Raw genomic sequence first — 16315 nt, 5'->3', positions numbered from 1 at the left:
GACACCAAACTGGTGGGGGCTTTCCCCATATCATCCAATTCTCCAGACACAAACTATGTGTTCTACAATTCAGTTCTGACTCTGACTACCCAGAGTTAGCAGAGATCCCACAGAGTAAGGGCTGGGACTTAAAGATTCCCCCACTTCAGACACCAATTGTGAGTCTCAGTCTGTGACCTGTACTTCTGACTAACAGACTGTAAATTGGGGGAGTCCCAACCACCCATATCTCAGCTTCAGTGACTTGCTAGGACTGTTCAGTAAACTTTGATAAACTTCTATTTACTGTTACTGATCAGTACAAGGGATACAAATTAACAGCCATGTGAGAAGATGCAGGAGAAGCTCTAGGGGAGGGGGGCAGGGAGTGGGGAGTGGGCCATTTACTCAGCACGTAGATAGGTTCTCCAACCCAGACACTTTCTGAACTACTGGGATGTTTGTTTGTTTTTTAATATTTATTTTCCCGTTCGTCGCCCTTGCTTTTTATTGTTGTAGTTATTATTGTTGTTATTGATATCATTTTAGATAGGACAGAGAGAAATGGGGAGAGGAGGGGAAGACAGAGAGGGGACGAGAAAGATAAGTCACCTGCAGACCTGCTTCACCGCCTGTGAAGCGACTCCCCTGCAGGTAGGGAGCCGGGGGCTGGAACCGGAATCTTGTGCCACGTGCCCTTAACCCGCTGCGCTACCGCCCGACTCCCTGGGATGGAGTTTTTATGAATATTTCAGTGTATGAACAAGACTGATTAACTCGTTGGCCAGTCACAACTAACTCAACTTCCAGCCCCTCTCCCCTCTTCTGAGGTGAGTGTTATGGGGCTAAAATCCCAGCTTTCTCATCACATGGTTGTTCCCTTGGCAAGCAGTCCCCTTCCTCCTTCCAAAATCATCTCATTAATACAACCTCAGGTATGATTAAAAGGGCTTGTTGGGGGTCAGTAGGTAGCACAGCAGGTTAAGTGCACGTGGCGCGAAGTGCAAGAACCAGCGTAAGGATCCCAGTTCGAGCCCCCAGCTCCCCACCTGCAGGAGGGTCGCTTCACAAGCAGTGAAGCAGGTCTGCAGGTGTCTATCTTTCTCTCCCCCTCTGTTTTCCCCTCCTCTTTCCATTTCTCTCTGTCCTATTCAACAACAATAATAACTACAACAAAAGGGGAAAAAAATGAAAGCAAATTAAAAGGGCTTGTTGGGGCCAGGTGGTGGTGCACGTGGTAGAGGACATACATTGCACTGTGCAAGGGCCCGGGTTCAAGTCCCCAGTCCCCAACTGCAAGGTAGGAAGCTTCAAGAGTAGTGAAACAGTGCTGCAGGGATTTACCTTTCTCTCTCCTGCTCTATCTCCTCCTCCCCTCTCTATTTTTGTCTCTATCCAAAATAAATAAATAAATGTACTTTTAAAATATTATTTAGAAGGAAAGGATTAGGGGCCAGGCGGTAGTGCATCAGATGAAGTGAAGCTCAAGGACTGCAGCAAGGATCTCAGTTTGAGCCCCTGGCTCCCCACCTACAGGGGGGTTGCTTCACAGGCGATGAAGCAGGTCTAAAGGTGTCTATCTTTCTCTCTCCCTCTGTCTCCCCCTCTTCTTTCAATTTCTGTCTTATCCAAAAACAGCAATAACAACAATGGGGAAAAATTGGTTGCCAGGAGCAGCGGACTCCTAGTGCAGATACCAAGCCCCAGGGGTAACCCTGGAGGCAAAATAAAAGAAATAAAAGAGGAAAGGAGAGGAAAGAAAAGGCTTGTTATGAACAAAACTCTTCTCTTCTTTAAGTTCCAGAAATGGCAAGGATTTTAGGAGCTCTGTGCCAGGAGCCAGGGACAAAGACCAAATGCATATTTCGCATCTGTCACAATGTCATGGTAACTGAGTGGATTTTCATGACCTTCTCCTGTCATCCTCTGTGAGGTGAAGCCTCTATGATGTCACAGTTGATGGGGAAGGCAAACACTGACATGATTCTAGCCATCTGTGTTAGGCTTCCTGAAAGATAGCACATGATACAACAGTGACTAACATTGGCTGCAGTTTAAACTACTTTACTTTAAACATCCACTAATTGTGGCGACAGCAATCTACCAATCTAGCTGCCTCATTCTGGACCATCTGCAGACCATGTTTTAGCATCCCAGAAAAAAAAAAAAATCGCAAGATGTATTCTATTTCTTTTTCTCCTATGAAATCATACCTAGCTTTTTTTTTTTTATCATAAACTTAGTTACAGGGTCTCCCCACCAGCTCCACACTCTCTAAAACTCACTCTTCTGCTTCATCTAGAAGACATATGAATTCCACTTTAAGCCATTTTGTCACTGTGTTCGGCATTTATTTTTTTCTCCAGGGTTATCGCTGGGACTCGGTGCTGGCACTATGAATCCACTTCTCCTGGTGGCCTTTTTTTTTTTTTTTTTGGATAGGACAGAGAGAAATTGAGAGTGGGGGAGATAGAGGGAGAAAGACACCTGCAGACCAGATCCTCAGCTTGTGAGATGCCCCCATTACAGGTGGGGAGTGGAGGCTTGAACAAGGATCCTTGTGTGAATCTTTATGCTTTATACTGTGTGTGCTTAACCGGTGTGCCACCGCCTGGCCCCTTCAACATAAACTTTTGATGTTTCTTTTTTCCTTGCTTCATACATGTATTGTGGTTCCTGTGTCCCTTTCCTTAATTTGTTTCTCTTTAGGAGGAGATGGACTTGACTGACAAAGCCAAGAAAAAGAAGGTCACCAAGACAGACAAGTTCAGTGTACCCAGAAATGAGAGGGAAGGAAAAGTCCACAGGGAAGCAAAGCCTGCTGGGGGTAAGGAAGTGTGCCATGAGGGACAAGCCTGGAGACTTCTGCTGGGGAGCAGCAGGTGTCAAGGAGAATCAACATGGATCCTATGGGACAAACTGTGCTGAGTCTCCTTGACTACTGCAGACAATACAGTGCCGTAGCCTTGCTTCATGCTGGATCCTAGGAGCTGGGCAAGGTGGAACTGAGGTGCCTAGAAACCTGTGATCACCAGAAGAGGAAGATAATAATAATAGTAATTATTATTAAGGGATTTTATTTTATATGTATATATATATATATATATATATATATATTAATTTTTATTTATAAGAGAGGAGGCACTGACAGGACCATAGGATAAGAGGAGTACAATTCCACACAATTCCCACCACCAGAACTCTGTATCCCATCCCCTTCCCTGATAGCTTTCCTATTCTTTACCCCTCTGGGAGTATGGACCCAGGGTCATTATGGGGTGCAGAAGGTGGAAGGTCTGGCTTCTGTAATTGCTTCCCCACTGAACATGGGTGTTGGCGGGTGGATCCATACTCACAACCTGTCTCTCTCTTTCCCTAGTGGGGCAGGGATCTGGGGAAGCGGGGCTCTGGGACACATTGGTAGGGTTGTCTGCCCAGGGAAGTCCAGTTGGTATCATGTTAGCATCTGGAACCTGGTGGCTAAAAAAAGAGTTAACATATAGAGCCAAACAAATTGTTGACTAATTATGAACCTAAGGGCTAGAAAAGTTCAGATGAAGAGTTGGGGGTTGTCTCCATTTTGTAGATAGTTAGTAGGCCTATTTTAGTTATATTCCAAAGGGCCTGTGACTATACTAGGGTTTGTTTGTTTGTTTGTTTGTTTTTCTGAGCCTCATATCTGATATGCAGATGGATCCAAGTTATTGTCTGGGGGAGATGATGTCATGGCTGGAAAAAAGACCAGAAAGCTGAATCAGGGAAGAGAGTAGCTCCCAAATATGGGAAAGGTATATCAATATTGTTGACTGTAAACCCCATCAATTTGATCTGATCTGGGGCCCATATTCAGTTTAGGAGCCTATGTGACCCTGCATCCCTGTAGATCTGAGCTCACATTCTATATATATATATATTTATAATTTTATTAAATATAAAATATATATATATATTTTTTTTTTACCAGAGCACTGATCAACTCTGGCCGATTCTGGCTGGTGGGGGGGGGGTGTATGAGAATCTGTTTACATAACCATTATGCTATCTACCCCCACCTTTATTATGTTATTTATATACTACATATACATATAAATAATAATATAGTTATTACTATACAGGAATATTTAACGAAGTCAGTAAGTGGGAACTGAATTCCAGCCTGTGGTTCACTTGCCAACCAAGACCTGTACCCCCAGCATTGAGCTGCATCTTTCTGACAGATGAAGCATTCATTTCAAATAACAATAATAGACTGGGGAGATAGCAGCATATTTATGCAAAAATATTTTCATGCCTGAGACACCAAAGGTTCCTGTTTCAGTCCCATAAGTCCCATAACACCACCATAAGCCAGAGCTGAATAGTGCTGTGGTAAAATGATAATAATGATAATAAATAGCACTTGCTAAATACCCAATGTATTTCTAGCTCTGCATATACAATATCAAAAAAATCCCTACAATCTATATAAAGTGTGGTTTTTTGTTGTTTCCACCAGGATTTGTCTATCATTCTGGATAGACTTTTGCAGGTAGAAAAAGAGACAAGGAGGGGTGACCAGGTGGTGGCACACCTGGTTAAGCACACACATTATAGTGTGATAGTGTGCAAGGACCCAGGTTCAAGTCCCTGGTCCCCACCTGCCAGGGGAGAACTTCATGAGTGGTGAAGCAGGGCTGCAGGTGTCTCTCTCTCTCTCTCTCTCTCTCTCCTCTCTCTCTCTCTCTCTCTCTCTCTCCATATATATATATTCCCCTCCCCTCTCTATTTCTCTCTGTCTCTAACCAATAATAAATAAATAAATATATTTTTAAACTTTTTTAATATTTATTTATTTCCCTTTTGTCGCCCTTGTTGTTTTTTACTATTGTTTAGTTACCACTGTTGTAATTGATGTTGTCGTTGTTGGATAGGACAGAGAGAAATGAAGAGAGGAGGGGAAGACAGAGAAGGGAAGAGAAAGACCTGCAGACCTGCTTCATCACCTGTGAAGGGACTCCCCTGCACGTGGGGAGCCAGGGGACTCGAATCAGGATCCTTACACTGGTACTTGTGCTTTGCACCACGTGCACTTAACCCGCTGTGCTACCACCTGACTCTCCTTAAAAAATACCGGTTCTAATGTCCTAACAACGATGACATCAATAACAATAGTAACTATAACAACAATAAACAAAGAAACAAGGGCAACAAAAGGGAAAATAAATATATATATATATTTTTTTTTAAAGAAAGAAAAAGAGAGGGAGAGAGACACCACAGCACCAAAGCTTCCCCAAGTGCAGCGAGGGCTGGATCTGAATTTAGGGTGTATGCATGACAAATCAGGCAACCTCCTAGGTGAATCATCTTACTAGGAGGGAAGTGTTATTATTATATCATGTAGCAGCTGAGGCTGAGAGAAGCCGGGTGGCTTGCATAAGGCCAAGCAATAGAGCGATAGGTGCAGAGTCCGACCAAATGCATAGTAATGATAATACCTCGATGAATCAGGATCCCTCTTATAATCTAAGGATTGGGCAATGAAAACATCTGGAAAGGAAACAGATGCAACAAACTCTGAAATGATTACCCCGGCTACCATTTTCTTCCTCTGGGTAGTCTGAGTTGCAGCTTACAAATAATTCCTAGGCTTCTGAAGATTTTTTTTCACCTAAAACCGACACCATCCCTTCCTAGCTGCATGATTCAGAAGAGCCTCCAAACAAGTCAGAGGCTGTGGAAAGAATGACATTAGACAGTCTCCTGGACCAGGTCTCTTTCTGAAAAATATTGTGAACCCCAGAGGTGAATTGAATGAGAGTTTTCTGGGACATGCAATGCCAAGCTTGAACTCAGGATCTCATGCTTAAGAGTCCATCCTTTCATTCACTGCACCACTTCCCAGGCCACTCAAGTGATAATTAACATGCAGATAACTAACAAGCTCTGGGGGTAGGGCTCAGGAATCAGCACTCCAAGTCATTCTATTTCACCCTGGAGTGGAAAGGTCACTGAAAAGGATGTGTAGCGATCCTAGTTACCTAGCTCTATCTCTGTATCTTATTATCCCTCCGTAGGAAAGTCAAAGGAACCAAAGGCTGAAATTCCCAAAGGAAAAAAAACAGGAACCAAAAGAAAAAAGATAAAGAAGGAACGGAATCTGGTGACAGCAGCAGAGCTGTGTGGGCCTGATGCCATTATTCCTAAGGAAACAGAAAACACCTCAGATGAAGGTTACTTTCCTTCAAGCTCTGTTATAGAGGATGCTGTGTTTCCTCCCAGATACGATGCTCCGGAAAGCCAAGTTTCTATAGATGGAAGATCCTCACCCACTGAGACTGTAACTGTCCCTGAAAATGTGGAATCTAAAGAAGAGAAAAGACTCGAGGACCCTTCCAAGGTAAGCACCATTATTTTCACCTTGACCAGAGAGATTTTTTGGTTTTTTGTTAAGAAAGCAAAGGTTGTAGTCTGGGAGGTGGTGCAGTGGATAAAGCATCGGACTCTCAAGCATGAGGTCCTGAGTTCAATCCCTGGCAGCACATGTACCAGAGTGATGTCTGGTTCTTTCTCTTTCTCCTCCTATCTATCTCATTAATAAATAAATAAAATCTTTAAAAGAAAGAAAGAAGAAAGCAAAGGTTTTGGATGGGGGCTAGGTAGCATAATGGTTATGCAAAGAAACTCATGCCTGAAGCTCCGAAGTCCTAAATTCAATCCCCCACACCACCATAAGCCAGAGCTGAGCAGTGTGCTCTGGTTAAAAAAAAAAAAAATTGGGAATTGTGCAGAACTGTACCCCTCTTACTCTATGGTTTTGTTAATGTCTCCTTTCTTAAATAAAAAAAAAATGTAAAAAAAATTTTTTTAAGTAAATATAAAAAAAAAGGCTTTATTGCAAGAAAATAGCAATTCAATGAAAGGTATGGTTTTGGCTGCTAGATGACAGGTTCGTAATCTTCTATTTTTCTCTATAGTTTACCAGAAAGAAATGACTTTTAAAATAATGTCAAACACACGTTGAATTTTGGCAACCTTTGCTCTTTAATGAAAATGCAATTTTAAACAGGGTATATAATCCAAGGCCCATTAATGCAATGATAGCTTAAAAATGGAGTCTTAGTTTGAGACTTCAAAGGATTGACACAGAAAAGAATAGTGAGATTGGAGTGAGACACTGTTCAGTGAAGGGTGGAAGAGAGGAAGAGAGAAGGGGAAGGAAAGAAGCCTCTAAAAGAGAACTGAATATCTGCAGAGTTTTATTATCATCTCAGAGTCCAGGGATGTTCAAAGATAAAAGGACTCATATTAAGAGATGAATGTCAAAAGTGTTTTGTGAATGATTCTCTTTTTATCATTCTATATGTGTTATTTCAAAAATGAGGCCACAAGTTAGAGAGGTAGATCACTGAGTAGGGCACAGGCCTTGTCACTTGTGTAAGAGTGTGAGTGCCATGCTGGGGGAAGCTCCAGTGTTGTGCAGTCTCTGTGGTTCTCTCTCTCTCTCTCTCTCTCTCTCTCTCCCCTTCCCTCCCTCCCAGAGAGATTTCTGTCCTCGATGGTGTAACTGCAGAGGTGGGAGAAGCTGTGATGGGTCATACTGCAGTTACTAAAATGATTCTATTGTGTATTGGTTTTATTTGTTCTACTTTGGAACCTCCTGGCCCTTTCAAGAAGCTATACTTGGATGTGAGGGTGATCTGGCTGCGACATCTGTCACCCCATTGATTGCCAGGGTTGACTCAGCTGATCTAACTGGCTAGACAGGTGTCCCCTTCCTCCCTCACCACTCCAGGAGGAGCTGGTCTTTAGTCTAGGGTATAGGAGTAGCTGCACTCCCCTGCTAGAACCTCCAGACAAGCTCTCAAGAAGCTATACTTGACCGAAGTCACAGGGTGTCCCAAGTGCCTCTGAAATGATGCAATCTCTGAGGTCCTCAAGCTGCCAGGGTTTACACCCCTTAAAAAGCCAGAGTTGGGAGCCGGATGGTGGCAACACCTGGTTGAGCACATGTATTACAATGCACAAGGACCCAGTTTCAAGCCCCTGGTCCCCACCTGCAGGGGGAAAGCTTTGTGAGTGGTGAAGTAGTGCTACAGGTATCTCTCTGTCTCCATTTCTCTCTATCACCCTCTTATCTGGCTGTCTCTACCCAATAAATAAAGATAATAAAAAAATTTAAAAATTAAAAAGCCGGAGTTGGGAATCAGGCGGTAGCGCAGTGGGTTAAACACACGTGGGGCAAAGCGCAAGGACTGGTGTGAGGATTCCGGTTAGAGCCTCGGGGCTCCCCACCTGCAGGGGAGTCGCTTCACAGCTGGTGAAGCAGGTCTGCAGGTGTCTGTCTTCCTCTCCCCCTCTCTGTCTTCCCCTCCTCTCTCCATTTCTCTCTGTCCTATCCAACAACGATGGCATCAACAACAACAACAATAATAACTATAACAACAATAAAAACAAGGGCAACAAAAAGGAAATAAATAAATAAACATTAAAAACAAAAAAAAGGCCAGAGTTACTGGTGTAAGGATCCCGGTTCAAGCTCCTGGCTCCTCACCAGCAGGGGAGCTGCTTCACAGGTGGTGAAGCAGGTCTGCAGGTGTCTATCTTTCTCTTCCTCCTCTCTGTCTTTCCCTCCTCTCTCCATTTCTCTCTGTCTCATCCAACAATGATGACATCAGTAACAACAACAATAATAACTACAGCAATAAAACAACAAGGGTAACAAAAGGGAATAAATAAATAAATATTTTTAAATTAAAAAAAAAGCCAGAGTTGACATCTGTGAGAGGTGCAGGCCTCAGCATTACAGAGAAAATGGATACAGCCAATCAGAGCCAAGCATACATCCTTAGTGTGACCTACAGCTCACATGCATCATGTTTTCTCATAGGTTGGGGGAAACCCTCCTTTCCCAGTTTGCTCATCTGGGACACACAGCAGGGTCACAAGCAGCTTGCACACATACACACCTGCCTGCATATGGTGCTTTCCCATGCAAAGGACACTGGTCCAGGAGCCTTTTTTTTTTTTTTTTTAATTTTTGGATAGAGACAGAGAAATTAAGAGGTAACAGGAGGGTGGGGGACTGGGGGCTTGAACACGGGGCCTTGCACACTATAATGTGTGCGCTTAACCAGGTGTGCCACCACCTGGCCCCATGGGCATATTTCTGACTGAGAAATAGAAGTCAGGCAGAGAAAGGAGACTAAGATACCCTTTACATAAACTGAGAAAGCCTTTCATGGACAAAGTCGGTTTGTATGGATTAAATGTGACTCATGTGACTCATGTAGACTTAAAACTAAATAATGCTTATCTCAAACTTCCCAGCTCTGGTTTCACATTAGAATCACCCCCAAGAGGTGCTTGTTTGGGCAGGGAGAGGGGGCAGGAGTGGCTAAAGATGAAGCGTGCACTCTATACTGATCTGCATCCCTATCCCTACTGCTCACTGCCCCCACCCAAAAGCTTTTTAAAAATACTAAGCGAGGAGTCAGGCGGTAGCACAGCAGGTTAAGCGCATGTGGCGCGAAGTGCAAAAACCAGCAGAAGGATGCCCATTCGAGCCCCCGGCTCCCCACTTGGAGGGGAGTCGCTTCACAAACGGTGAAGCAGGTCTGCAGGTGTCTATCTTTCTCTCCGCCTCTCTGTCTTCCCCTCCTTTCTCTCCATTTCTCTCTGTCCTATCCAACAACAATAACATCAATAATAATAATAATAACTACAACAATAAAACAAGGGCAACAAAAGGGAATAAATATTTAAAAAAAAAAAAAAACACTAAGCTGTTCTGTAATTGTCCTGGGTGTGCCACTGGCTCCCATCAATTATTAAAAGCACTTTAGGTAATTCAGGTTGAGAACTCTGGGTGACAACATACCAGATAGTGTGTTGGTTGGCACATTCACCCTTCAGTTAATTCTTTATTTTTTAATTTTTTATTATCTTTATTTACTCATTAGGAACATTCAGCCAGAAATTGAAAGAAAAGGGGAGATAGAAAGGGAGAGAGACACCTACAGTCCTGTTTCACCACTTGCAAAGCTTTCCTCCTGCAGGTGGAGACTGGGGACTTTAAAGAAGATCCTTGCATGTGCACTTAACAAGGTGTGCCACCACAGGGCTTTGAGTTAATCCTAACAACAGCCCCAGGATGAAGACAGCATAAAAACAAACAAATAGGGAGTCGGGCTGTAGCACAATGGGTTAAGCGCATGTGGCACAAAGCACAAAGACAGGCATAAGGATCCCAGTTCGAGCCCCCGGCTCCCCCATCTGCAGGGGAGGTGCTTCAAGCGGTGAAGCAGGTCTGCAGGTGTCTGTCTTTCTCTCCCCCTCTGTCTTCCCCTCCTCTCTCCATTTCTCTCTGTCCTATCCAACAACAACAACAACAATAATAATAACTACAACAATAAAACAAGGGCAACAAAAGGGAATAAATAAATAAAATAAATATTTTAAAAAACAAATAGATAAATAAACTAATAAATAATAACTGTGAACCTCAGTCCTCAAGCAGGTAAGAAAGAGACTTGGATTCAGGTCAATCCAGGGCCCAAGCCAGCCAGCAGCACTGATAGGGCTGTGGTCCAAGTATGAAAAACTATTTATTTTTTTAAAGTTTTTTTAAATTTATTTATTCCGTTTTGTTGCCCTTGTTGCTTTATTGTTGGAATTATTTTATTTTATTTTATTTTATTTTATTTTATTTTTTGCCTCCAGAGTTATTCCTGGGGCTCAGTGCCTGCACCATGAATTCACTGCTCCTGGAGGCCATTTTTCCCCCTTTTGTTGCCCTTGTTGTGGTTATTGTCATTGTTGATGTTGTTCGTTGTTGAATAGGACAGAGAGAAATGGAGAGAGGAGGGGAAGACAGAGAGGGGGAGAGAAAGACAGACACCTGCAGGCCTGCTTGACCGCCTGTCAAGCGACTCCCCTGCAGGTGGGGGTCCGGGGACTAGAACCGGGATCCTTACACTGGTCCCTGTGCTTTGCGCCACATGCGCTTAACCTGCTGCGCTACCACCCGACCCCCTATAGTTGTAATTATTATTGTCGTATGTCTTCGTTTTTGGATAGGACAGAGAGAAATGGAGAGAGGAGAGGAAGACAGAGAGGAGGAGAGAAAGATAGACACCTGCAGACCTGCTTCACTGCTTGTGAAGCGACTCCCCTGCAGGTGGGGAGCCAGGGGCTGGAACCGGGATCCTTAGGCGGGTCCTTGCGCTTTGCGCCATGTCCAATTAAGCTGCTGCGCTAACCGCCCAACTCCCGAAAACCACTTTATAATTCCACCTCTAATTAAAGAAAACAGAGTCTGAGGTAGAGGAGGGTTCAATGGTGAGACAAATTCATCTGTGGTGACGGCACCATCCCATGTGCTCTGATTCCTCAGGGCCTCCTCCCTAGGAAGGAACACCAGGACCGACTGCGAGCAGAACGGGCTGAGATGCGACGGCTGGAGGTGGAGAGGAAGAGAAGGGAGCAGGAGGAGCAGTGGAGGCTCCAGCAGGAACAGTTGGAGAGAGCAGAAAAGATGAAGGAGGAGCTGGAGATGGAGCAACAAAGGCGCGCTGAGGAGATCCGGTGGGTGGAGCCTACACAGAAGCCACGTTGGGGGAACAAACACAAAAGTTGACCTCTATTAGGAGCAAAGTCTGGCTGTGGGGCAGCTGTCTCTCAAGTAGAATGGCGTGTCTCATTTTTCATTATCCTCAGTTGTCCTAGAACAATTTAGACCAAAGAGAAGGTTTTGCTTCTTACCCATCAAGGTTCTTCTAGATCTTCTTGGGAGAGCTTAGGGCTTCAGTGCAGCAAAACATTTAAACATTGCATTAGGCCCTTCTGTAGGCCTTGACTCAATTCATTTAAATTTAAATTTCAAAACAATCCTGTGAGCATGGAAAATGGGGGGCAGAGCAGTGGCACACCTGGTAGAATGCACCTTATAATGTGCAAGCATGGGGCCGGGTGGTGGCGCACCTGGTTGAGTGTACATGTTGCAATGCTCAAGGACCCAGGTTCGAGCCCCAGGTCCCCACCTGCAGGGGGAAAGCTTTGTGAGTGGTGAAGCAGGGTTGCAGGTGTCTTTCTGTCTTTTTCTCTCTCTGTCTCCCCCTTCCTCTCGGTTTCTGATTGTCTCTATCCAATAAATAATTGTCTCTATCCAATAAATAAATAAATATAATAAAAAAATTTAAGGGGCTGAGTGGTGGCACACCTGGTTGAGCATACATGTTACAGTGTGCAAGGACCCAGGTTCGAGTCCCAGGTCCCCACCTGCAGGGGGAAAACTTCACAAGTGGTGAAGCAGTGCTGCAGGTGTCCCTCTGTCTCTCTCCCTATCACCCCCTTCCCTCCCAATTTCTGGCTGTGTCTATCCAATAAATAAATAAATATTTTTTTAATTAAAAAAAAATGTGCACGGACCCAGGTTCAAGCCCCTGATCCCCACCTGCAGGGGGAAGTATTCAAGAGCTGTGAAGCAGTGCTGGAGGGTTTTAATATTTGTTAGAGACAGAAATTGAGAGGGAAGAAGGAGAGAAACACCTGCCGCCCCGCTTCACCTCTGGTAAAACTTTCCCCATCCAGGTGGGGACCAGGGGCTTGAACCTGCATCCTTGTTCTTGTGCACTGTAATGTGTGCACTTAAGCCTGTGTGCTCCCACCTGGCCCATAAGTGAAATATTTTTTACTTAAAATGGGGGAGGGGGAGTCAGCCGGTAGTGCAGTGCATTAAAGCGCATGTGGCGAAAAGAGCAAGGATCCTGGTTCATGCCCCCAGCTCCCCACCTACAGGGTAGTCCCTTCACAGGAGGTGAAGCAGGTCTGCAGGTGTCTATCTTTCTCTCCCCCTCTCTGTCTTCCCCTCCTCTCTCCATTTCTCTCTGTCCTATCCAACAATGAACAACATCAACAACAAAAATAATAACCACAACAAGGCTACAACAACAAGGGCAACAAAAGGGGAAATAAAATGGCCTCCAGGAGCAGTGGATTCATGGTGCAGGCACTGAGCCCCAGCAATAACCCTGGAGGCAAAAAAAATAGAGAGAGAATGGGGAGTCGGGCAGTAGCACAGCAGGTTAAGCACATGTGGCCCACGTGGCCTAAAGCACAAGGACCAGCCCCAGGTCCCCACCTGCAGGGGAGTCACTTCATAGGCGGTAAAGCAGGTCTGCCGGTGTCTTGTCTTTCTCTCCCCCCTCTGTCTTCCCCTCCTCTCTCCAACTCTATCTTATCCAACAACAACAGCAATAATAACTACATCAGTGAAACAACAAGGGCAACAAAAGGGAATAAAAAAATATCTTTTAAAATTTTTTTTAAAAGAGAGAGAGAGAAAATGAAAACTGAAACTCTGGGAACTTAAGGTCCCTGCCCCAGAGCACAAAGTTGTTAAACTTCTAGGCTTGTCATTCCTGCCTCTGCTCTTCAGCCGGACTCCCCTTTGAAACCCAGGCCTTCTGTGAATGAGATGCTCCCTGAGGCCTATGGGCCTTTCTCTCCACCACAAGCACTGCCTGTAGGCTTGTCTCACAAGGATATACCCAGGGTTTTCTGCATTTTGCTAACCATCATGTGCCCTCACAGATTAAGGAAACAGAGACTTGAAGAAGAAAGACAGAGGCAGGAAGAGGAGGAGAGAAGACAGCGGCTCCATTTGCAGATGGCCCAGGAGAGAGCCCGCCAGCAACAGGAGGAGTTCCGGAGGAAACTGCAAGAGCGTCTGAGAAAAAAACAGGAGGAAGATGCCAGGAGGGCTGGTGAGGGGGGATTCTGTACCTCTGGGCACGAACATTTTTATCCCATAGTGGATGTTCATTTGTACTGCCCCAGAGTTAGTCCCAGGATAAGATATATCTAACTGTATAAATGATTTTTTAATATTTTTATTATCTTTATTTATTTATAGAGATAGCCAGAAATTGGGGGTTGGGTGCCAGGCGGTGGTGCAGCAGGTTAAGTGTACACAGTACAAAGTGCAAGGACCCGAGCAAGGATCCTGGTAAGCGGTGAAGCAGGTCTGCAGGTATCTATCTTTCTCCCTCTCTATCTTTCCCTCCTCTCTCAATTTCTCTCTGTCCTAGCCAATAAAATGGAAAAAAATGTCCACCAGGAACAGTGGGTTTATAGTGCAGGCACTTCTTCTTCTTCTAGTGTTTGCCCTTCTTCTGTAGCCAGTTAACAGCGTCAGGTTGAGCTTGATGTACTGAGCCCCAGCAATAGCCTTGGAGGCAAAGAGAGAGAGAGAGAGAGAAATCAAGAGGGCAAGGGGAGATAGGGAAAGAAAAAGAGAGACAACTGCAGACCTGCTTCACCACTCACAAAGCTTCTCCCCTGCAGGTGGAGACCAGGGACTTGAACCCGGGTCCTTGCATGCTGTACCATGTGCACTCAACCAGGTGTACCACCACCCAGCCCCCAGTGATTTTTTTTTTCAAAGTAATTAATATGTGTGACTACAGTGAGTTGAGAGCCATCAAGACTCAACTGTGGAAATAACTGTTGGGTCAGAATTGGGACCCTGCCCCTTTGCACTGCTCAGGGGCTGCCTAAAATGAACAGCGACAACCCTGCTTTCTCTCAGTCCCCTCTCTAGCAGATGAAATACTCAACAACTGAATATTTTCAGGGCAGAATTTTAGCTGTTTGTTCCCTGAAATCTCTATAGTTTCCCTTCTGAAAAAGAAAAGGTAACTTCAGATGACACTCATTTTATGTGAAGCTGTCCTATCCAACAACAATGACAGTAATGACAACAATAATAATAATAACGTAAACAAGGGCAACAAAATAGGGAAAATGGCCTCCAGGAGGAACAGTGGATTTGTAGTACAGGCACTGAGCCCCAGCAATAACCCTGGAGGAAAAAAAAAAAAAAAAAGATTAAAGCACCACTCTACCATCCCTGGAGTTCCACTTCTTTTCTCTGTGGCTCAACATTTTCATGTGGTGCTGGGGATTGAACCCAAGGTCAGACCGGTGTAAAGTTCTTGCTGTACTGCTAGGCCACCTCCCGGATCTAGCAGAAGATACATGTTAGAATGGTTATCCCAGGTAAGAATGAAGTTTTCCATCCTCTGATCTGACAGAGCATCTATATAGCCCCACCCCATGAGCACACTAGACTCTAGAAAGTGTTTCCCTGTGGGTTTATATTAATCACACAGGCACTACTTATAGTTGGTGCTTGACAAGATACTGTTAATAAATTAATCCGAAGTACTCACCACAGAGTCCAACAGTTTACTGCTAAGATACAGGGTTTCCCATAAAGAATCTTTAGGGGATGGGGTAGATAGCATAATGGTTATGCAAAAAGACTTTCATACCTGAGGCTCCATAGTCCCAGGTTCAATCCCCTACACCACCATAAGACAGAGCTGAACAGTACTCTGGTAAAAAAAAATTTTTAAAAAAAGGGAGTCGGGTGGTAGCACAGCGAGTTAAGTGCAGGTGGTGCAAAGCGCAAGGACCAGTACAAAGATCCCAGTTCAAGCCCCCGCTCCCCACCTGCAAGGAGGTTGCTTCACAAGTGGTGAAGCAGGTCTGCAGGTGTCTATCTTTCTCTCCCCCTCTCTGTCTTCCCCTCCTTTCTCCATTTTTCTCTGTCCTATCCAACAACAACATCAATAACAACAATGATAACTACAATGATAAAATAACAAGGGCAAAAACAGGGAATAAATAAATATTAAAATTTAAAAAAAAAAATCTGGGACTCTTAGCCTTGAGAGCTAGGGCAGAGAAATGTTTTCTCCAGTAAGGACACCTCTGCTGAACCCACCTCTCTTTGCTCTACAGAGGAAGAGAAGCAAAGGCAAAAGGAATTGGAAATGCAGTTAGCGGAAGAACAAAAACACCTGATGGAGATGGCTGAAGAAGAACGCCTGGAGTACCTGAGGCAGAAAAAAGAAGCTGAAGAGAAGGCTCAGCTGGAAGCAGAGGAGAGAAGGCAAAAGGAAGAGGAAGCTGCAAGACTGTCTCTGGAGGAAGCCATGAAACGAGCCCAAGAAGAAGCCAGGTACTGGATACTCATTTGGTTAAGAGTTGCCTTAGCCGAGTTCCATATTCAAGAGCCTGAATACTTGGTGCTAGTGGTAGCCCTTGAACTGCCTTTAGTCAGGTAATGTCTTCCAGTCTCCCATAAGCCTGGGTAGGAAGAAAGCGGTTCTTTGGCTTGCAAGTGTCACAGAATTTCTTCAGGGTTTTAGGAACTTATACTGAAACTTGGAATTTACAGATAATCTATCTCAGCCCTTTGATTAACAGCTGAGCAAAGCAAAGGGAAGAGTTCTGATCAGGCTCAAAAACTATGAGGCAGTGTCAGGACTAGATATAAGACAGCCTGACT

At 44.5% G+C, this 16315-nt stretch overlaps 1 protein-coding gene across 1 annotated transcript in view; it reads left to right on the top strand.

Moving 5' to 3' along the window:
- Positions 1–16315, top strand: part of KIAA2012 (KIAA2012 ortholog) — a 189284-nt gene that overhangs the window by 153821 nt on the left and 19148 nt on the right. Inside the window, exons 17-21 of the mRNA XM_060194124.1 lie at positions 2689–2806; positions 6036–6358; positions 11354–11544; positions 13552–13724; positions 15766–15985. Coding sequence (XP_060050107.1) covers positions 2689–2806; positions 6036–6358; positions 11354–11544; positions 13552–13724; positions 15766–15985 — 1025 coding nt within the window. The remainder of the gene's footprint in view (positions 1–2688; positions 2807–6035; positions 6359–11353; positions 11545–13551; positions 13725–15765; positions 15986–16315) is intronic.

Source organism: Erinaceus europaeus, chromosome 7 (assembly GCF_950295315.1).
Source record: "Erinaceus europaeus chromosome 7, mEriEur2.1, whole genome shotgun sequence".
Classification (NCBI taxonomy): Eukaryota; Metazoa; Chordata; class Mammalia; order Eulipotyphla; family Erinaceidae; genus Erinaceus; species Erinaceus europaeus.
This window is presented reverse-complemented; position numbering and strand designations above follow the sequence as displayed.